Source organism: Neolamprologus brichardi, chromosome 1 (genome assembly GCF_056152115.1).
Source record: "Neolamprologus brichardi isolate AB-2024 chromosome 1, ASM5615211v1, whole genome shotgun sequence".
NCBI lineage: Eukaryota > Metazoa > Chordata > Actinopteri > Cichliformes > Cichlidae > Neolamprologus > Neolamprologus brichardi.
In genome coordinates, this window is record NC_142104.1 from 43,498,291 (window position 1) to 43,522,372 (window position 24,082).

The following is a 24,082-nucleotide window of genomic DNA, read 5'->3' on the forward strand; positions in this document are numbered from 1 at the left end:
CTAAGGGTGAGAGCAGGGTGCAGAGCCGAGTCTCCAGATCAGTAATCCTGGCCTCCAGAGCTGCAAATATGCTACATTTGTTACAGATATCATTACTGCTAAAGGAGGCCGAGGAGTAACTAAACATCTGACACAATGAGCAAGAAAGTGCAGAAGGGACAGGTGAAGTAGCCATGGTGCTAACGGGTCGGCTACGAGCTAAGCTAGCGAAACAGTACAGAGACAGTGAGTGAATACTTGAATACTTGAATACTATAAATTAGGTAGTGAGTACACAGAAAGTGTGCTTCGGATGAAGCACGTGAAGATTATTATACTGTGAAAAAAGAATGTATTTAAAAGTTGTTAATTAAACTGCTAAGCAAATAAGCTACTCAGAAACACCACTGTGTTTGAGCAGGAACAGGAAGCGATACTATACCACAGAGCGAGCGAACCTCCATACATCCAACATACAGATGTCTACTAAGAATAGTGCATCACAATTACATCCACTTTTCTAACTGATCATTGCCAATGACACTGTGTTTTCCCTCAGTGCAGTTCTGATCAGTCTACGGATCTTGGCCAACATCCTGGTGCTCCTCTCTTTAGCAGGGAGCATATACATCATTTACTTTGTGGTGGATCGTTCTCAGAAACTGGAAAAGGAGAAGCCGGAGCTGACGCTATGGGAGAAGAATGAGGTACAGGAACAGACTGGACGTCACCATCCTTATCATCAGTTATTTTAATTGGATAATCCAATATACAATACAGTTCTAAGGAACCACTGAAAGTGGAGACTTGACATGGATCCAGTGGAAGGCAACTACTAAATGCATATATCCATCTGCCAGTTTTAGAGAGCTTTAGTCACCTTACAGCAACCAGCTCACTCTCACAACAGAATGTGTAAGCTATGCTAATCAACTGTGCAACAGATGCAAAATTTCTTTTTCTCAACAGAAGCTGTAAAACTGCTACATGCCTACATCTTTTGACCTGTTTTTTGTAACACACATTGTTGCCCACAGGATTTACTCATTCATCCAAATTATTGAATTCAGGTGTTCCAATCACTTTCATGGTCACAGTTGTAGAGGCACGCAGACTGCTTCTACAAACATTTGTGAAATAATCGAGGGCATTGTGGTACCGTGCAACAAGTCCAGTCTGGAATTTTTCTTGCCATCAAATACTCCAGTGTGGCATTATGCCACACTGAAAGTGACTGAAAAAGGCAGCAACTCAACCACGATGAGGCTGAGACCACGGAAAATTGCAAAGCGGGGTCAGCGGATACTGTGGGATGTAGTGCCCAGAGGTCACCAACTTGCTGCAGAGTCAATCTGTACAGACCTCCAACATTCCTGTGGCCATCAGAGCTCAAGAACATTGCATAGAGCTTCATAGGTTTTCATGGGCAAGCAGCTGTATCCAAGCATTACGTCACCAAAGTGTCTGATGTAGTGCCACTTGGGTGCTTATAGCCGAACTTCTTGCCACACACGCATAACTGAAAACTGGACCTAATGAGCATGTTCAGTTATTATAAACATTCAATGAATTAATTAATCAATGAATCAATTAATTAGGACCCTCTGAAATCACTGAAATTGTTAGAAACAATGAGACATATTTGTTACATGTATTTCAGTTAAAATAACAAACTTTTCTCCAACTACCAACTACCCATCAGTTACTTATGTATCCATCTTCTTTCCAGGTGAGTGTAGTGGTTTCTCTCATCACCATGATTGCTCCATCTGCTTTTGAACTGGTGGCTCAGCTGGAGATGTACCACCCACGAACCTCACTGCGATTCCAGTTGGCCAGGTACCATTGTCTAACCGCAGCCTATAATGACACAATAATGGCATACTACAGCGGTCTCCAACCTTTTTTGCACCACGGACCGGTTTGTGCACGACAATATTTTCATGGACCGACCTTTAAGGTGTCGCGGATAAATACAACAAAATAAAACTAGTACTGGTACCGAAAAAAAGAAGATTTATTCATAACACACATGAAAAGACCCAGGAAAACCGAGTTAACGATAAAAAAAAAAAGATAACAAAATAACGCTAAAAACTAGAGGTGGGAATCACCATACAACTCACGATACGATATTATCACAATACTTAACACACGATACGATATTATTGCAATTTTTTAAAAATATTTTGCGATATTCAGATTCTGTACATAAAGGTAAACTTTATCAATATTCATTTTATCTAATATCAAAGTCTCACACTCAGTCTTTCTCTCATTTCAGTTTTATTGTTGACAAACTGAACGGTTTGTATTACAGTCTAGTCCAACTTAACTGAATCAACCATCTGGTACAATTATAGCTATTCTGAACTATGCAGTTTATGAAAACTATGCAGCCCCTTCAGCAACTGAAGAATTTGAAAGTAAATTAAAACAAAATATAATTTTACATTAAATAAAAAAGTTAAACTTAATTAAAATAAAACATGTCTTAAATTAAAATAAGTAAACTGTCATGTTTATTGCTGCCAAAAAAAAGTTAAACACATTTGGACAGTGAAGGAATGTCAGGATTCTTGCTCAGAAAAAGGATCAACATGCTCTGAAGTCAGAGCACAAAAACCTTTTTGGAACAAAATATCGATTTCTGCTGTCCCTGTATCCATACATTATTAGCAAACAAAATATCACCATACTACATAGTATCGATTTTCTCCCCACCCCTACTAAAAACCGATAAAAACCCTGAAAACCATACATTTCACACCCGAGTCTCACTCTCGCGGCCCGGTACCAAATGACTCACGGACCGGTACCGGTCCGAGGCCCGGGGGTTGGGGACCGCTGGCATACTATACTATTCAGAAAATGAATGGGACCCTTACACTTTTATGCCAAAAATCTAAGTTAAAAATTTCCCTTAACTTTGGTTAGTTATGTGACAATAGTAATATGAGTTGCAACTTACTCAGGCCCTGCACGTTTTTAAAGTCTTTAATTTAAAACCTAAGTAGTACAAAAACTGGTTTTATGGTTTTTTAAAGTTTGTGGTGATTTTATGGGTAACTGATATTAATAATATAGTTTCTACTAACCAAAGTTAGTTTGGTTTGTGGGTTAGGTTGTTTTGTTCTCAACAAATTATACAATGTTTGTCAGTAACAATTTTTACTTTGACTATTTCATTCATCAAGATCTGATGAGAGCCCTCATTGGAGCAGTATTTATATAATAACTGAAAGGTTGTTCATCAATTTACAGGGTCCTTGTCTTATACCTTGGGAATCTCTACAGTCTCATCATTGCTCTCCTTGATAAAGTCAACAGTATGAGCTCTGCAGTGAGTATGTTAACTAGCCTCAGTTAAGAATTAGTTATCTTATTTTAAATTTGAACACTATTTAGAAAATAATATAAGATTAATAATTTAATTTGCTGGTCATTTATTTTGCCACAGTTACTAGAAAATAGCACAAACAAGTTACCAAATATTTAACCATGAAAGAATTGCTACAAAAATCATGTTTTGAAAATGCAGTATTTAGTGGACCTTCTGATGAAATTAAAAAGGTAAATGGTAAATGGTCTGTATTTGTATCGTGCTTTTCTAGTCCCTAAGGGCCCCAAAGCGCTTTACACATTCAGTCATCCACACATTCACACACACATTCACACACTGGTGATGGCAGCTACATTGTAGCCACAGCCATCCTGGGGCGCACTGACAGAGGCGAATATTGATGAATATTAATATGAGTTTAAATCTGTATTGTGACTCAGGCATTTTATTTATTTTTTGTTGCAATTTATTATTTAAAAATATAGTGTGGAATTGACTGTTAAGGGGAGAAATATCACTGATGTAAAAGTCCCTAACTCACAAAATGATATGAGATACATATCATTCAAGTGAAAATTCAGTATATAGGTTATTTTAATGTTGACATGAGCAACACATTGGACAGAAAATAACTGGTAAACTTGTTATGCTAACAACTAGCACTATTCCAGTGGTATTACTTTGCTACATTTTAGAGCCAAAGTTGAGACTTTAAGAAAGTAAACACAGTTCATTCTATCTTCAGTGTCTTTAAAATGTGTCCAGGTATTCTGTTTACTTTTTATGCACATAAACTAACTAGTTTGGAATTATTTTCTACTATCTTTATACTAATGCTAATGCTAATTGTGTAGGCTAAATAAGCTAATATCCTACAATGCTCAGTCCTACATTTTAGACGTCTAAATTCAGGGGTTGCATCCTTCGAAGGCCACATTTGAAGGCTGATTATGTCACAGCAATGCGAAGAAGACTGTTTCCCCGGGATCTGAAGGATCCATGAGGTGGAACCTTGGTGGCCCACTCTATCCCAAGATTCGTTGCGCATTGGTGGTTCTAGAATATTTTTTGAAAAGGATGGTCCAAGGAATGCAGTCAAGGAATATAGTAGTCATATATATATATATATATATATATATATATATATATATATATATATATATATGTAGTCATAATAGTCATTTTTGACCAGGATATGACCTTCAGTGCACATATTAAACAAATATGTAGGACTGCTTTCTTCCATTTGCACAATATCTCTAAAATTAGAAGTGTATGGGCAGAAATCTGTGCCATCAGAAACTGAAGTTGAATAAGTTAAATTTGAATTTGAATTGCTCAGATTGAATCTGAATTGTAACTTGAATAAATGCTTTTAAATACTGAATTTGAATTAGACTAATTTGAAATTCAGTTTATTGGTTTGAAAATGATCATCACTAAATTGAAATTGAATTTTATATTTTGAAACTGAATTCATTTGCTTTGAAACTGTATTTTATCCTTTGAAAATTTAGCTCTCGAATAATCTCAGATTCACTTCTCACCATTCAGTTTCAGTTCTACAATTCAGTTTTTTGGGACTTACATCCGGTTCCGGTTCGAGAGTAATGAAAATTCAAATCAAATTTTATTTGTCACATACACAGTCATACACAGTACGATATGCAGTGAAATGCTTAGACAACTGCTCGTGACCTAAAGAAAAAAGAAAAGGCTATGAATAAGATAGGAAATAAATATGAAAATTAAAAAGGGGTAAATGTAACTAGGAAGGAATAAAATAAAATAAAATATAAAAAATAAAGTTATAAATGAAATAACTGTACAACACAAATTAGAATGAAGGGTAAATTTAACTGGGAAAGAATAAGATAAAATATATAAATTAAAGTTGAAAATAAAATAACTGTACAACAAAATACACAATACACAGTGTAGAAATATATAAGAATGTATATAAGAATAATGTATATAAGAATGTATGAAGAAATATAAATATAAATATATATATACACAATAACAGCAGCTGTACAAGTATTAACTGGAAATGAAGAATATAATGTCCAGTGTTGTGCAATCCACATTTGTAAGTGTCTCGTGCAGTGCAAATATGCTTAAAGTGAGCGCAGATTAATGGACCGTGTTACTGACGGGAATCTACAGCATCTTGAGCTGAATTCAGACTTCAGACTATGTGTAAGACATAAATAAAGCTAAAACACAAAGGTTTGGACACCGTTTTGCATGTTTCCCTACTGTAGGGGTCTCTGCAAGCATACAGGGCTCTGACAGGGTCCAAGATGACAACTCTGGAATTCTACTAGAAACAGCCGATCATATTTGTTTGTCAAAGCTGAATTCAGGGCAAGCTACGCTAAATTAGCGTTTTTAGCTAGCAGCTACAATAAGCATTATAATGACGCTTGTTCTTATACATGTAACACATTTATTACCAACCTGAGAGTTTATCCGCTGCTTATTCGACATGACGAATGACTTCTGAAGTCTTAATTCAGCTCAAGACGCTGTAGATTCCCGTCAGTAACACTTTCGGTCCGCTAGTAAAACGTAGCTCTATTAATCTGCGCTCATTACTCTCGAACCGGAACCGGATGTAAGTCCCAAAAAACTGAATTTTGGAACTGAAATGGAATGGTGTTGAATTCCATTTGTACAACATCTCTAAAATTAGAAATATCCTGTCTCAAAGTGAAGCTGAAAAACCTGTTCATGCATTTATCACTTCTAGGCTGGACTATTGTAATTTGTTATGTCAGGATGTCCTAAAAACTCCCTGAAAAGCCTTCAGTCGCTCTATTCCACAGCATGTCTTTTGTTCCGTCTTCTCTCTCTCACCCCAACCAGTCACGGCAGATGGCTGCCCCTAACTGAGCCTGGTTCTGCCGGAGGTTTCTTCTGGTTAAAAGGGAGTTTTTCCTTCCCACTGTCGCCAAAGTGCTTGCCCATGGGGGTCATATGATTGTTGGTTTTTTTTCTGTATGTATTGTTATTATATAGTAGGGTCTACCTTACAATATAAAGCCACCTTGAGGTGACTGTTGTTGTGATTTGGCGCTGTATAAATATATAAAACATATAAATATATAAAAAATACATAATTATATATATATATATATATATATATATATATATATATATATATATATTGAATTTAGCATCTTTAGCATTTTAAACATCTTTTCTTGACCTAAGTTCACACATAACTTAGGTTATTCTCATTTATTAATAGAAACCATTAATTGGTGGAAACTGCCATTAATCACAAGTAAATGTTATCTAACAAATCAATACACTACATCACTGACAATTAAAATAGTTGTCTATATTATAATTTGTGTATCTTTTCCTGGACTTACTAGGAACTATAGTTTGTGCATTCTTTTTCACAAATACGCTGTGATAAAGAGAATACAGATGAGCTAAGAAAAAAGAGTTTACCCTTCATTTTACCTGAAACAGTCAGTCATAGACCCATAAAGTAAATTTAAATCATTAAGTGTTTCATGAATTTGAACTGGACTGCAGTATTTGAGTTAAATACCTCCCTGGATCATTTTTCAAAATGTGCATAAATATATATATTATAATAAAACAAACCTGTAGGATCTAATATAGTTGCTACTTTTGTGCTGCTGTGCAACTTTGTTTATTGGCTAAAGTTAACACTCTGGTCTAAAGGGACTCTTGTCTTTATATTCCCATGGTGTATTTAAACATCTTAGTTTTTTCAAGTAACAGTAAAGCAATTTGGATAAAATAAAGATTTGTTACTGTTTCTTTCAAACAATGTTGTCCAACATATATCTAGTTGCTACTGTCACAGTTGGACTTGACCGTTAACAGCCACTCACTCGAGCCACTCGAGAAGAAGCTCCTTCTCGGTCATCATGGAGCTTCTAAGGATGCAGCCCTTGAATTAAGAAATACCTTTGAAGTCACTCGTATAATTAAAGCATAGCACACAGCTGTATGGATTGTGATCTGTCTTCAAGGTCCAAGTGAGTAACAGTAACTGGAATGAGTCCAGCTCCTTTCTGGCCACAATATCTCATCCTGAGGGAAACAGCCTCTCCACCCTCATGTCAGATATCTCCCTCTCTAAGAATCACAACAGCACCACAGCAACCATCGCCACAGTGCTGGCTGTAACCAGCAGGAGCAGCTCAGGGGACGTCTACAACCAGACAGCTGTGTTTGAAAAGAACACCCGACAACAGGATCAGTGCTGGGAGACCTATGTTGGACAGGTTTTGCTTTCTGATTGGATAATGGTGTATATTTGTGGAAATGATAAAAATATATAAACATTATGACCACCTGCCTGTTGCCAAAACATCAAATGATGGTGATGCATTGTGTATTCTGACACCTTTCTATCAGAACCACTTTTTCAGAAGTGTTTGAGCTACAGTACCTCATCTGTTAGATCGGCACACGTAGCAAGCTCTCCTCGCCATGTGCATCAATGAGCCACACGAGCCCATGACCCCGTCGCTGGTTCCCAACTGTGAAAGTGGGAACACCCCAAAACCTTTGGAGCTCCTCTGAACCAGTCCTCCAGGTTGCTCAAATCCTTACGCTTGCCAAACTTTGAGGGCAAAATATTAACTTGCTCACTAATGCATTCCACCCAGTAGCAGGAGAGATAATCAGTATTATTCACTTAACCTGTCAGTGGTCATAATGTTATGCCTGGTATATATGGCATATATATACACACATATATATATACACACATATATATATATATATATATATATATATATATATATGTGTGTGTGTGTGTGTGTGTGTGTGTGTATGTAACATAAAATACTTGTATATAGTATTTGTAAATTTCCCTGATGAATATGTGTATATTGTGTCTTTAGGAGATGTTGAAGCTGTCCATCATTGACATGATCTTCACAGTGGCGAGCATCCTGCTCATTGACTTCATCAGAGGTCTAGTGGTTCGCTACCTCAGTGACTGCTGCTGCTGGGATTTAGAGAGCAAATTTGTAAGTTGGTTGCAAGCTTTTGCTTTTACAAAATTTAGCAAGTAAATGCTAAACATGAGAATTAAGGTATTTATTCTTATTCTATTGAATGGAATTCTGTATACATACACAATACACGGGTCATAATGGTTCAGACTTGAAAAAGGAAATAGACCCAGAGAACGATTTCTTCTCCAATACTGAAGACATCAGCTGTTGCTGCCACAGTGATGAACAGTTAATCACACTATTAAATGATAATGATAAATGATTAATAACGTTAAAGAATATTTAAATCAGTTCACAAAAGCTTTCAAAATTATTGCTGTATCTGAAATATGGATTAATGCAGAAAAGGGGATGGACTTTTCAACCCAGGAAGGGAGGGAGGGGGCGGGGGGGGGGGGGGGGGGGCTGTGTACATGGATAAAAAATGGATTACAAGGTGGTGGAAGCTATGATAACTGTGTTTGATAACTTATTAGTCAATGTATAACAATTGAGATTCGCAAGGAATATAAAAAAATGTTCTAATATTTGCTGTATATATAAAGCACCAGGCTCTAGCGTTCAGCTCAAAAGCAAATCAAATTATATCAAATCAGATATATTTATCTGTGGTGACTTTAACATTGTCCTGTTGAATTAAAAAAAACCCATAAAAACTAATGAATTAACACAACAGTTGGGCTATCCTAAAATCACTAGGCCAAACAGAATTGCACTTTATTGTGCCACCCTAATTGATAATAGTTTCAATAATTTTTTTTCCAGTTTTTGCAGTTTGACAGTAATCACAAGAGACCACAACCAGGAAAATACCGGACTCTAGACTTTGTGGGACAGATTATTTAAGACCTTGTATGTGAGGAGCAGGATTTTGAATTCTGGATTTAACAGGAAGCCAATGAAGGGAAGCCAAAACAGGAGAAATATGCACTCTCTTTCTAGTCCCTGTCAGCATTTTGGATTAGCTGAAGGCTTTTCAGGGAGTTTTTAGGACATCCTGATAATAACGAATTACAGTCGTCCAGCCTGGAAGTAATAAATGCATGAACTAGTTTTTCAGCGTCACTCTGAGACAGGATATTTCTAACTTTAGAGATGTTGCACAAATGGAAGAACGCAGTCTTACATATTTGTTTAATATGTGCGTTGAAGGACATGTCCTGGTCAAAAATGACTCCAAGGTTCCTCACAGTGTTACTGGAGGCCAAGGTAATGCCATCCAGAGTAAGAATCTGGTTAGATACCATATTTCTAAGATTTTCAGGGCCGAGTACAATAACCTCAGTTTGATCTGAATTAAGAAGCAGAAAGTTAGCGGCCATCCAGGTCTTTATGTCTTTAAGACATTCCTGCCGTTTAACTCATTGGTGTGTGTTATCTGGCTTCATGGACAGATAGAGCTGGGTGTCATCTGCATAGCAGTGTAAATGTATGCTATGTCTTCTAATGATGCTGCCTAAGGGAAGCATGTATAATGTAAACAGAATTGGTCCTAGCACTGAACCCTGTGGAACTCCATAATTAACCTCAGTGTGTGAAGAGGACTCTCCATTTACATGCACAAACTGGAGTCTATTAGATAGATATGATACAAACCACTGCAGCACAGTACCTGTAATACCTACAGCATGTTCTAATCGCTCTAATAGGATATTATGGTCGACAGTATCGAACGCTGCACTGAGGTCTAGCAGGACAAGCACAGAGATGAGTCCACTGTCAGAGGCCATAAGAAGATCATTTGTAACCTTCACTAAAGCTGTTTCTGTGCTGTGATGAACTCTGAAACCTGACTGAAACTCTTCAAATAAACCATTCCTCTGCAGATGATCTGTTAGCTGTTTGACAACTACTCTTTCAAGGATGTTTGATATGAAAGGAAGGTTGGAGATTGGCCTATAATTAGCTAAGACTGCTGGGTCTACAGATGCTTTTTGAGTAAAGGTTTAACTACAGCCAGCTTTAAGGCCTGTGGTACATAGCTGATTATTAGAGATAGGTTGATCATATATAAGATCGAAGAATTAATTAATGGCAGGACTTCTTTGAGCAATTTTGTAGGAATGGGGTCTAAAAGACACATTGATGGTTTGGAGGAAGTAATTATTGAAGTTAACTCAGAAAGATCAATTGGAGAAAAAGAGTCTAACTTAACATCAATGGTACTAAGAGTAGCTGTAGATAATATTACATCTGTGGGATGATTCTTGGTAATTTTTTCTCTAATGATAAAAATTTTATTTGTGAAGAAGTTCATGAAGTCATTACTAGTTAACGTTAAAGGGATGGTTGGCTCATAAGAGCTCTGACTGTTTGTCAGCCTGGCTATAGTGCTGAAGAACCTGGGGTTGTTCTTATTTTCTTCAATCAGTGACGAATAGTAAGATGTTCTGGCTTTGCGGAGGGCTTTCTTATAAAGCAACAAACTATTTCTCCAGGCTAAATGATGATCCTCTAAATATGTGACACGCCATTTCCTTACCAGATTATCTGCTTTAGAGTACGTGTTTGAGAATTATACCACGGAGTCAGGTACCTCTGATTTGAGGCCTAAGTTTTCACAGGAGCTACAGTATCAAGAGTCGTACGTAGTGAGGAGGTAAAATTATTAACAAGATAATCGACCTCTGTTGGAGCAGCATTCAGATAGCTGCTCTGCTCTGTGTTGGTACAGGGCATTGACGATGATAACAGTGGGTGGATTATATTCTTAAACTTAGTTACAGCGCTTTCAGAAAGACGTCTACTGCGATAAAGTCTACTCTCCACTGCTGTGTAATCAATTATTGTAAATGTAAATTTTATCAGGAAATGATCAGACAGGAGAGGGTTTTCAGGAAACACTGTTAAATGTTCAGTTTCTATGCCATATGTTAAAACAAGATCTAGAGTGTGATTAAAGTGGTGGGTGGGTTCTTTTACATTTTGAGAGAAGCCAATTGAGTCTAATACCAGATTAAATGCCATGCTGAGGCTGTCATTTTTAGCATCTACATGGATGTTAAAATCACCCACAATAATTATTTTATCTGAGCTCAGAACTAAATTAGATATAAAGTCTGAGAAATCAGACAGAAACTCTGTGTAAGGCCCAGGTGGACGATAGATGATAACAAGTAAGACTGGTTTCTGAGTTTTACAGCTGGGTAGGACGAGGCTAAGCATCAGGCTTTCAAATGAATTAAAAGTCTGTCTGGGTCTTTGGTTGAATAATAGGCTGGTGTGAAAAATTGCTGCCACACCGCCCCCTCGGCCTGTGCTTCGAGGTTTCTGGTAATTAGAATGACTCAGGGGTGTTGATTCATTTAAACTAACATAATCATCCTGCTGCAACCAGGTTTCTGTGAGGCAGAGTAAATCAATTTGTTGATCAATTATTAAGTCATGTACTAACAGAGACTTGGAGGAGAGAGACCTAATCCGGTGGTTAAGTCTGACGTCACTAGCCGTGTCTGGGCCTAAACTCCGCTGCAGATCCATATATCAAACGATCACTATGGCATTACTGAGAGTTGAAAAACTGTCTAAAGTCTTTCATCTTTAATAAAAGGATCAGCGTTCTGCTCTACCAGGTGTAACAGTTGAGTTTAACATCCAGGCATCCATGAAAACGGAATTTATGACATTTAACGGAGTTAGAAGTTAGCAGGAAGTTAGCTCGCTAGCTTCTATCTAAATACAATATAGCATGTCCTGACTGCGGGGTTTTGGAAACAAATTAAAACATACAGATCTGTTATCACTTCCAACATAAATGAAGACAGAAAACTAAACAGCAGTGACGTTTGTAGGGTTACTGAAGTTTGGCTAGCTGGTATATAATGATGTGCTACGTGACCGCTAGCTACACAGCTATGTTAGCATAATATAAACAAGCTAACTTTTTTCCCACTCGATAAAAGTTAGCGTGAGTGTTCTCGGTGGTCAGGAACAAATGTAATCGCATGGCAGGATGCTGTAAAAGGACCAAACTTCAGCCAGGAGAACAACTGAGATAATCCATCCACAATACGAGGTTAGTCATTCGTATACTGCTGCATGGGCTGGGCTGTAGTTACATCCTAAGGTTTTAAAAACTGAGCTTAAATAAATGATTAGCGGTAATAAAAGCCGAGGGAGGTCAACAGTGATCACTGACTGTTTTAGGAGCTTTTTGAGATTAAATAGAAGAAAATACAAAACATTAAACATGTTAACAACACAAAAGCCATATTAAACGCAGACTACTTTAGGCCCGGAAGTAGGATTCGTCACGTCATCACTTAACAACCGGATATTTAATAATCCACATTTCACTGTTTTACTCTTTGGTTCAGATGTGGATACTGTATTGTTCTTTCTTTGTGATTGTTTATGTTTAAGTTGTTTGTTGCTGGTTTTTAGTTTGTTTTTTGTCTTTTTGGGAGCTGACACAGTCTCTATGGAGATGGGTTTTTGGGAGGGTATAAATGCTACAGAGTAGAAACGACATGCAGCTGGAGTATTCCTAAATCTTAAAATATTTGATGCAAGTTATTATGAAATATTAATTAATAAACTGGAACGATATTTAATCAGAGGGGTTGTACTACATTGGGTGAAAAATTATTTGACCAGCAGGAAACAATTTGTGAGATGGGAGAGTAATACTCCTCATGTTTGGATGTTGCTTCTTGCATTACCCAGAGTTCTGTCCCAAAACTATTCACTATTTAAATAAATGACATTTGAAGGGTATGTGATATATTAAAAATACACATTTTTGCTGATAACACAAATATTTTTGTTATTGGGGGAAATCTAATTGAAATGCTGAATATGATTGCTATGATAAAATATGGTAAAAATGTTCAAAATAAAAGTGGTTTGAGAGGAAAAACTATCATTAAATCTATCCCACGTTTTCTTAAGCTTCCATGGAGAAGCCGAGAATTCCCTGTCCCCAGTCACCTCCTCTAGCATGTATGGAGGAACAGCAAGGCATTCCCAGACTGAGTGAGAGATATGATCTCTCCAGGGTGTCCTGGGGCCTCCTCTCAGTGGGACATGCCTGGAACACTTCACCCAGGAAGCATCCTGGTCAGATACCTGAACCACATGAACCGGCTCCTTTCAATGTGGAGGAGCAGTGGTTCTACTCTGAGCCCTTCCCAAATGGCCGACTTCTTCACCCTATCTCAAAGAGAGAGGCCATTCAATCTTCAGAGAAAGCTCATTTCGGCCGCTTATATCTGAAGTATTATTCCTTTGGTCACTACCCAGTAGGGATGGGAAGCTGGTTCAGGTTCAAAAGCTGGATTTGTCATACTGTGTTGGTGCTTACAAAACCACCATGAAAGCTCAAAGGTCTATATGCATATTTTAGAGCAATATATGATTTGATCCAGATGTCGTTTTCAGGGAAGACCTTGCAAATTTTAACCTAAGACAATGCTAATGCTGTATCTTTTACAAGAGTATGTCTTCATAGCACAGGAGACCTGGGAATGACCGGGCATCCCTGCAAACCAGACCTTTGCAGTAACTGAAAACATTTGGGATGTCATGAAAAGAAAATAAGAACCCAGAGAGACTCTCGTCTGACACAGGATTGTTGCAGTGATTACTTTTGTTTTGTCTTTTTTCAGCCTGAATATGGAGAATTCAAAATAGCCGAGAATGTCTTGCATCTAATTTATAACCAAGGAATGATCTGGTAAGTCTGAAAAACATTTTACAATTCCAGAACCACAGGACCTATTTCAGAGCTAATGGCCTGACCAGTGCTGACAGGTCTCCATTACCCTGTTTAACGGACTGTAGCTCTCTGTAATCTTTCCACTACACCTCTTGATTGTATTTTCTCATCTAATTTCAGAAACGTCTCCTTGCAGCAATAAATGTAATGAAGTGAAATCATGAGCCACTGAATGTAATATCTTTTATATGAAGTGTGACCTTATTGCCTGTGTGTGTGTGTGTTCAGGATGGGGGCATTTTTTTCTCCCTGTCTTCCTGCCTTTAATGTGCTGAAGCTGATTGGTCTGATGTATCTGAGGAGCTGGGCTGTACTTACCTGTAATGTTCCCCATCAGCAGGTCTTTCGAGCATCCAGGTTTGATACACACACGCACGCACACACACACACACGCACACACACACACACGCACAGATAAAACATACCCAAATCTCCAGTATAGTTAAAAAAATCATTTGATGACTTTTTATTTGGCCTAAATTTTAGTGTTTTTTCTACCATGTTGGCATTTTGAATACAGAATTTCCCACATTTGGATGAAAGTAAAGGTAAATTCAGGTAATCTTAGCAAGCTTGGTTAACTAGCTGTATCTGCACAGGTTTAATGCTGTGATGCTGCTGAATAATGGACTAATTACATATTAAATTTTCACTCACCAAAACGGAAGCACAAACCTTTTGGACTGTCTTTTCCTTACAGCACAATTTGTTAAAACAAAATCCATTAAAAATGCTGCAAAAAGGCATAAATGGTGCAAACACTATGGAGAAATCAAGGTCAGTGAGAGGTGCAGCCCAGCACTTTTCATAACCACCATCAAAACACCAAGAAAGTCTGTCTCTTATATTACATCCTTGGCTCTTTGCAGTTTGACAAAGATTTAAAATTGCCACCAAAGGCTTGTATATTGTCAGCAAAGGGAATATTTTTCTTAAGCCTGTTCACTTATCAGCCTGTGCACCAACTTATGTATACACACATATACTCAGTCAGGCCACTCTGATTTATGTTGTTTTTTTTTTAAAAAAAAGCTGTGATTGCCTCTTTCAGTTCTTATCAGCCACTCCCAGATGTGGTGGAAAACCACACAAGACTAGGGATGGGTATCGTTTAGGTTTTATCTGATACCGGTGCCAAACCGGTACTTTTGAAACGGTGCCGGTGCTTAAACGGTGCTCAAACCGGTGCTTAAAGAATGGAGAACACAAAATTGGTCCAAAAACCTCTCATGTTCAGCTGTTTTTTTGTAAAAAGATAACAATTGTGGCATGAATAAGGCACGGCGGGTCCAGGGATCAGTGTTCTGAGCCATTTTATTTAATATTTGCATCACACCACACACCATATCACGACACACACCTGAGTCCCCATGTTTTAACCTGGCGGGCGTGATTGCGGATGCTGTGCAGGTGCGTCCGCCCTCCCTGCACGCCACCGCAGACCACGCCCCACCACACACCCCCATCGTCATCCGGCCGAACCTACTCCCCCACCCCACCGGTTCCCAACCTGGGAACAGAGCAAAGTCCCTTGCGGAGGCCGCCCACACCTCAAATGGTGGCGAGGCTTGTCCGGGGGTCGGCCACGCCTCCAGCAGCAGCGGCGAAACTGGTCCGGAGGCCGGCTACCTAGCAAGCCGGCACGACCCCGCCGGCCCCGGGAGGGGCTCACTACCGGGCGCATCTGACGCTCCGGGGCCGCTCGATCCTCGACCTCGCAGACCACGCCCCACCACACAATGTTAGCCTTTTCTGCAGCTATGGGGCATATATGGTATCACTCTTGGCTGGAAGCAGCTTAATCAATGGAAAAAACACAAACTTTTTCCAAAAACCTCTCATGTTTAACTGTTTTCCACTTTTTCTTTGGTCATTTTAGCCTTTTTGTCCAGGGTGAAGGGAGTATCTGCCATCAAACAAGAAGACAGCTGCATGTAGCTATGATGATGTTTGCTAGTTCACCTTACATGCATTAATGTAATAACGTGGTTAGCCTACTCAACGTAAATTACACACGAACAACATTAAGCTACTCACGCAGAGAAGAACGGCTGCTGCTGCATCATCATCCTCATCATTTCTGCTACACTGGCAGGGCTAGGGGCCAGGACTCTCCTCTTCGGGTTTTTGGGGGATGTTGCTAACTCCGGGTCGATAACAGGCACCACACCTGCAGTAGATGTGCTCGGTGTGAGGTCTCGCAGCAAGCTATCAAATACGGCGCATTTCTCGGCTTTAAAAAAAACGCTATGCGTCGCCAGGTGTTTCATCAGATTTGAGGTGTTACCTCCTTTGACAGTATCACAGTATCAGCTTAAAGCACTTGTTGCAGCTGCTGAGTTTGCATCTTTTGCTGTGAAGTACAGCCAGACTTTGACCGCTTCGCCTTGGGCATTTTTAATCTGTAGCTCTGCTCTAAAAGAACGTACGTACCTGGACCCGCCTACTATCCTCGGAAACGTAAAATGATTGGCTAGAATCTAAAGTGTATCACAGCTCAGGAAAAAAAAGCACCGGTATCCGTATCCGGTGCCACCGGATACCGGTACCCATCCCTACAAAAGATACATGTGCATATTGATAGCATCGACAGTTCACTGTGCAAATGAAAATACAGTGGTGTGAAAAAGTTTTTGTCCACTTCTTGATTTCCTATATTTTGTATCTGTCACATTTAAATTTTTCAGATCATCAAACAAATTTAAATATTAGACAAAGATAACACAAGTAAACACAAAATGCAGCTTCTGATTGAAGGTGTTCATTATTAAGGGGGAACAAATCCAAACATACATGACCTCGCTGTGGTGAATGGAGACATGAATTCTGCTGTCTACCAAAACTTCCTGCAGGAGAATATCTGGCCGTCTCTTTTTGACCGCCAGCTGAAGCACACTTCAGCTCTGCAGTTGGACAATGATCCGAAATACACCAGCAAGTCCACGTCTGAATGACTATAAAAAAGAAGACTTTAGAGAGGCCAGTCAAAGTCAAGACATGAGAAAATTTAGACAGTCTCACTTGCTAGTTAGATTTAAGCACCACAAACTATTTGGTGTGTTTTAAGAAAGGATCTTGTCATGAGTAAACACTGCCTGAGTATTATTTGGACTTAGCAGCCACTCATGATTCACCACTCGTTCAAGATTTGTCAGAATATTGTTTTTCTATGATCTTTATTGGTTAAAAAAGGGAACAGTGCTTATCCTGTTACTCGTTGCACAAAGGAACAGATTCTAGCTCTGCTGATGGGTCGGGACCTTTTACAGCCCTGTCAGCTCTCCTGTAATAACACCCACTGCTACCTAGCTGATCAGATTAAGATCCCAGAAGTTCAAGTGACTTGATGCTACACTTTGATGAAAAATCTTCCTTAGTTTATTTATTTATTGAGCAGTGTAACACTTAATCTAGTTACTTTGATGTTACAGATTTGTGGTCAGATACACAGAAAAAACAAAGAAAAAAATGTTTACCTTTTGAAGATGACAAACTGTTTAGAGCATATTCTGCAGATATACTCTGGGATACTTCTGCATGAATTGTAATTTTCTACTGAACTGCTCAGGAGCATGAAGGAAAGACAGTAATGTAAGAATGAAACCTATCAACACATCCATGTTCTCACGTTGCTTTTTTAGGTCAAACAACTTCTACCTGGCTATGCTGCTTTTCATGCTGTTTTTGTGTATGCTGCCCACCATCTTTGCTATAGTGAGATACAGACCATCACAACACTGCGGACCTTTCAGGTAAGGAATTAAAATTTATCTTACATCCATCGAGACCTTCAAGGTCAACTTAACAATTCATTGGTGAGAAACTGACAAAAGACTTTATGGAAACTGACTCTTGGAATTTTGGTGTCAACATATACAGTAGAACGCACAGTATAAAGATTTTGAATATCGTGTCACGTTTCACCTCTGACCTCTCCCAAAGGTCAATAAATTGACCTAAAGGTCAAAGTGATAATGCAGGCAAAATACAATACTATTTACCTAAAGGAAATACTGCTCAGGGAAGCAAGTTTCTTGTTTTTAATGAACAGATTACCTTTTTTATTTACTGTGCTGAGAATGTAAGACTAATGAGGGATATATGCATATTTTGGAGAATTCCCAGTTTTGGTGTCTTCCATCCTCAGCCTGCACAATACGTATTTATATGTGTTTTGAAACGGAACATATTTTAATTTATGAGCGTAGCATCATAGTTTGGAAAAGATCTTTCTTTGCATAGTTTACAAAGTCAAATCCTGTTTCCAAAAAAGCTGGTAGGGTATTTAAATAAAATCAAAATGTAGTAATTTTCATACCATTTAAAGACTATATTTAAATACTTCAGAAAGAACATATTAAATAACTGAAATTGAAAAATATCATTCAATTCATATGAAATGTTGATTAAACTCCGTTGCCAGATACACATTAAAACAGTAGGAAACATCTCATTTCCTTCTGTGTTGCGTCTCCTTGTTGGAACGAGTTGCTGCAGTTTGCTTATTATTGAAATGGATGCAGAATGTTCTGGACTGTCTTGCTGAAATAAGCAAAGCCTTCCCTGAAGTTGTCAACTGGATGGCAATATATGTTGTCATGCAGCTGTACATATTTTATTCAGCATTATTTTTGCTTTCATTGATGTGGAAGTTAGCAGTGATAAACTATATACCCTAACTACTGGTTTTTGAAATGTGGTGCATGAACAGCTCTTTTGTTTTTCCTCTTCTTGTGTGGTTGTGTTTCAGTGTTCAGACAAAGAAAAATGCTTAAATTTGTGTTTCAGTGGTCAAGAGAAGATTTACGACATCATCTCTGAGACGGTGGCCACTGACTTCCCGGTGTGGTTCAGTAAAGTAATAAGTTATATCACCAGTCCTGTCGTCGTACTGCCAGCACTGCTGCTGCTGTTGTGAGGCTTCACACGACACATTGCATATATCTGTCACGTATACATGCGCTCTCTCACTCACACATATACACATACACTCACAATATGTATGTGTACATGACTTGTGAATTGTTCAACTGTGTTTCAGCATGCTGATATACTATCTGCAGTCTATCGCCAGATCCCTCAAATTCACCAACAACCAGCTAAGGATGCAGCTCCAGACTGTAAGTTGAATCACTTTCAGCAATTTTTTTTGCATAAAAATAAGAGAGAAAGGCATTTACAGATGAGGACAAACTTATTAGCTTTTATTAAGTTTTTGTCAAAAATTTCCCAAGTGCTATTTAACAGAGCAAATGATTTTCCAGATAGCATTTTAAACATATAGTATCTTTCCTGGGACTGGGTCCTTCTGGACATAGACATCTGATGTTGTGGGATCTGCTGGATTGTCTCTCAAGTACCTTTTGCAGACCCTAACTTGGGTCCTGTTGTCTGTAGTAGATTCTTCCTGTGGATCTACCACCATCATCCCTCTGTGCTGTCCTTTAAGCCAGCTTTTTCCAGCAACTGTGGGATTTGTTCATGTCAGCCACTTCCTCCACCTCCACCTGTATTTGTATAGCGCTTTACTAGTCCCCCCCTAGGGACCCCAAAGCGCTTTACACACCCAGTCATCCACCCATTCACACACTGGTGGAGGCAGCTACAGTTGTAGCCACAGCTGCCCTGGGGCAGACTGACAGAAGCGAGGCTGCCATATCGCGCCATCGGCCCCTCTGGCCAGCACCAGTAGGCGGTAGGTGAAGTGTCTTGCCCAAGGACACAACGACCAAGATTGTCCAAACCGGGGCTCGAACCGGCAACCTTCTGATTACAAGGCGAACTCCCAACTCTTGAGCCACGATCGCGCCACACAAGGTACATCCCATGCACAGGCTTGGTCATCTATAATGGTTCCTGGTCCTGTTCTGCATCACTGTCTGTCTTGATGGGCCTGATCTATTTGCTATGTTCTATGCTATATCCTGGATGGTGACTTTGATAGTCACTAATCCTCACTCCCTCTTTTTACTGCTCATAGAGCCTCAAGGTCCTGGACTTCATGTGGATTGGATGGACATTATGAGGAATGTTTGTATCTTCACATTAGCGGCATCCGTCTCCTCTTTTAGCTAGCTTTTTACTCAGATAACTGGTAGGGAATCTCTACTGATGGCATGGATCCTATTCTTACTGTTTAGCTGCCTTCTCAGCACCTATCTTACCTTCTGGAGGTATTTGGCTGTGCCTGACCTTTTTGCATCTTTATCATGGTTCCCACTGGCCTGTGGGATACCCAGGCGCTTGTAGCTATCCTGCATATCTGCTATTCTCCTTTCTGGCTTAATAGTCTGCATCACCTTTCCTCTGTTTTCAACCAAACTTATCCAGTTCGAATAAAATCACGATGTCCTCACAGTAGATGCTGAAGTGGATCTCCTGGTGTACATCATAATTTCTTTGTACAGGAGATGGCTAATGGTCACTCCAGACCTAAATATATATTCCTATCCAATCTTACTGATAAACTGTTTTAGAGGGTTGAGGCCTAGAAGTGGGCATCACCTTGGTATGCCCACACTTAATGGTGACCTCTGTGATTGTCTTTGACTTTGTCTTCCAAAGTCCCGTTAAGTACACTGTTAGCCTTTTAAAGTGCCAAGCACCCTAGTATCCATAATTAAGTATCTTCTTAATTGCCCCTTGGGGATAAATAAAGTCTTTTTGATTCTGATGTGTGGAGCATTCAGGCTTTTTTGGTGTCAATTCAGGCAGTAAACATATCATTGGTGAGATATTTGACTACAAGATAAACAGCCACAAGGAGCAGTACCCTCAGTTGGGAAGGAACAAAGATATTGTCAAGGACCGTCAACCTCCCAGGTCTGTTAGAGGGCCTTAGCCAGAAGGATGAAGACCACACACAGGGGAAGTGGAAATGTTTATCATTTTTAATTTTGTAAACATAAATACTGTCTGTACGCATTTGTGTTTTGTATTTACTCAGGTTGTCAGTATTACAATTTGTTTGACCTAAAACATTTAAGTCTCACACATATGCAAAAGAAGGGAGGGAGCAAATACTTTGTCATGTCACTGCGTATATATAGTGGAGCCTTAAACTGGCCATTACATAATGATGGTGTAATGGTGTGCGTCTGAAGTCAGTGTTTTTTTCAAACCTTCTCAGGAGCGCACTGAAGACAAGAAGAAAGTCTTCCAGTTGGCTGCAGGTATCTCTCGTCTTCTATGTTTGCCCCCTTACTGATGACCTTTTTTTGTATGTTTGTCACCCTTAAATGTTTCAGATCATAAAACAAATAAAAATATTAAAAATAAAACACAAGTAAACACAAAATACAGTTTCTAAAGGTGTTTATTTTTAAAGGGAAAAAAAATCCAATGTGTGAAAAAGTGATTACCCCCTAAACCTCATAACGAGTTGGGCCACCCTCAGCAGCAACACAACTGCAATCACATGTTTGCCATAACTGACAATGAGTCTTTTACAGCACTGTGGAGGAAGTTTGGCCCCCTCATCTTTGCATAATCGTTGTAATTCAGACACTTTGGAGAGTTTTCGAGCATGAACCGTCTTTTTAAGGTCGTGCCACAGCATCTCAGTCATGTTCAGGTCAGGACTTTATCTAGGCCTGTCCAAAGTCTTCATTTTGATTTTTTCTAAGCCAGGGGTGTCCAACTCCAGACCTCAGGGACCCGTGTCCTGCAGGTTTAGATCTCACCCTGGGTCAACACACCTGATTCTAAGGATTAGTTCATTACCTCTGGAGAACTTAAAGGCTGTATCCCAATTCAGGGTCTGCAGCCTTAACGGTCCACAAGGGCCGCGTACTCAAAGACCGCTGAGGCCGGAAGTGCGAGGCTTGTGAAATGGGATGGTCTAGCCTCCGTCGCACTGCCCAGGTTGCCTAGCAACCATGATACTAACAGCTGGAAACGTTTCATACAGCTTTGTTTGACAGAAATGAAGGAGAACATCTTTTGTTCATTTGTTCATCTGTTTCTATATGAGCTTTGATTAGTTGAGTATCTGAGGCTGAGACCACGAGACTGTAAAACATGATTGTTGGGCTTCACTTCTGTACTGAACAGTCATTTAAGATTAGCTCGTAAATAACAATTGGCTAATGTTGTTCATGAGACTCACTTTGGTAATGAGGTATTTGGTAATAATATGGCCAATATTAAAGTTATAATTTCAATCATTATTAGTTATTACAGCAGTGAATGACTCTGTTTCAAATACTGAGCTTCAGTAAAGATTCAAGCTGCATTTATTTATATTTCCTGTCACCTTAAATCTTCACTCAAAGACTGGTTTCTTTGACACTGTATATATAACTGTGTTATATATATGAGAGACAAATATTGTTCTTTTAATATGTTGGCATTACTAAATTTGTCTCAGTGCTGACTTTAAATATCCATAAAATCATCACATTCTCTGTAAGATTAAGCTCAGCTATTGAACGGCGTATATTTTAAAGTAAAGGCTTTAAAACCAAGTTAGTACAAACGTCACTAATGTCACATGACTTTGCCGACATGTGGCCAACAGGAATGTTTTAATGTTCTTCGTTATTAAACATTTGCACGTAAATAAGTAACATAATATTCAGTAATTACTTTTGAAAGTTTACTCTTCGGCCGCCCCTCTTTTTCCGGCAAAATTATCCACACCCACCGCCGCGCTATGCATTCTGGGATATGTTGGGCCACAAAGTCTACACCGCCACGTCCTTAAAATTCAGGGAAATGAAGGACGCATTTGAGGGCCGCATTTTGAGCAGCCTTTGAATTGGGACAGCCTTCGTCGCGTCGCTGTGACGTAATTGGCCTTAAAATGCGGCCTTTAAGGCTGCAGACTCTGAATTGGGACACAGCCGAAGACATTTTGAGGAGGTAATTTAGTCATTCAAATCAGCTGCGTTGGATCAAGGACACATCTAAAACCTGCAGGACACCGGCCCTTGAGGTCTGGAGTTGGACACCGCTGTTCTACGCCATTCAGAGGTGGACTTGCTGCTGGACTTTACAAAACCTGTTTTGGATCCTTTTCCTGCTGCAGGAGTGCAGTTCAGGTTGAGGTCACAATCAGATGGTTGGACATTGTCCTTCAGGATGTTTTGGTAGACAGCAGAAATCATGGTTCCATTTATCACAGCAAGTATTACAAGTCCTGAGGCAGCAATAAAGGCCCAGCTGACTGCTGGCCCAACCCATTATTAGGTTAAGGGCTTAACTTAATAATGGGTTAATACAGGTATGGATTTTTTTTACCCTTAATAATAAACACCTTCATTTAGAAACTGCATTTTGTGTTTACTTGTGTTATCTTTGTCTAATTTTTAAATTTGTGTGATGATTTGAAACATTTTAGTGTGACAAACATACAAAAAAAGGGGAAATCAGGAAGGGGCAGACACTGTTTCACACCACTGTATCGCTCTTCTACAGCGAGACTACAGATTCCAGAGGCTGCTGCAGACAAAAAGTCAGATCACGAGGAAAGCAACATCGCCAGCCAAGAGTCCTCTAACCACACCCCATCTCCCTGTCAGAATAGCAGCACCACAAACTTTGAATCCCCTGTTCATCGAGGGAATTGCATCCGCACCATCACGAAATCAGTATCTAGAGGAGACCTGAACAGAGGAGGTGTGGCCGGATCTATCAGAAGTCCAGCAGTAACCGTACTGCCCAAACATTGGCTGGAGCACATTCCTAACAGGTCTCACACACTGACATATTGCTTTAACCAGTCAGGTTTACACAACTTTAGGGGACCTCTTAAAGGCTGAATATAGTGAAACTGTATTATAAATTTCCTGTATCATATATTCGCTGTGAAATTATACCCAGGAGCGATGCCTCAGTCTAGTTTGCCAATGGAAGAACTCAGACTTGGTCAAACCTGGTGAAACATATACAGCCTATTGAGAAAGTTTCTTTTTAATGTCCACTTTAAAATATTGGTAGCGAAAAAAACGTAAATTAAAAATGATCAAGCAATTCAAATAGCTTCTTTTTATACATATTTAAAAGATTAACTGTTATTTCTAACCTATGACA

At 39.2% G+C, this 24,082-nt stretch overlaps 1 protein-coding gene across 2 annotated transcripts in view; it reads left to right on the forward strand.

The window, feature by feature from the left end:
* Positions 1 to 24,082, forward strand: part of tmc3 (transmembrane channel like 3) — a 51,069-nt gene that overhangs the window by 23,698 nt on the left and 3,289 nt on the right. For both annotated transcript variants that reach the window (XM_087842846.1, XM_087842857.1), the window contains exons 10-21: positions 539 to 686; positions 1,709 to 1,818; positions 3,244 to 3,322; positions 7,339 to 7,593; positions 8,218 to 8,346; positions 13,941 to 14,008; positions 14,279 to 14,407; positions 17,692 to 17,802; positions 18,839 to 18,964; positions 19,092 to 19,170; positions 21,180 to 21,222; positions 23,468 to 23,741. In XM_087842846.1, the coding sequence (XP_087698972.1) occupies positions 539 to 686; positions 1,709 to 1,818; positions 3,244 to 3,322; positions 7,339 to 7,593; positions 8,218 to 8,346; positions 13,941 to 14,008; positions 14,279 to 14,407; positions 17,692 to 17,802; positions 18,839 to 18,964; positions 19,092 to 19,170; positions 21,180 to 21,222; positions 23,468 to 23,741 (1,551 nt within the window). The remainder of the gene's footprint in view (positions 1 to 538; positions 687 to 1,708; positions 1,819 to 3,243; positions 3,323 to 7,338; positions 7,594 to 8,217; positions 8,347 to 13,940; positions 14,009 to 14,278; positions 14,408 to 17,691; positions 17,803 to 18,838; positions 18,965 to 19,091; positions 19,171 to 21,179; positions 21,223 to 23,467; positions 23,742 to 24,082) is intronic.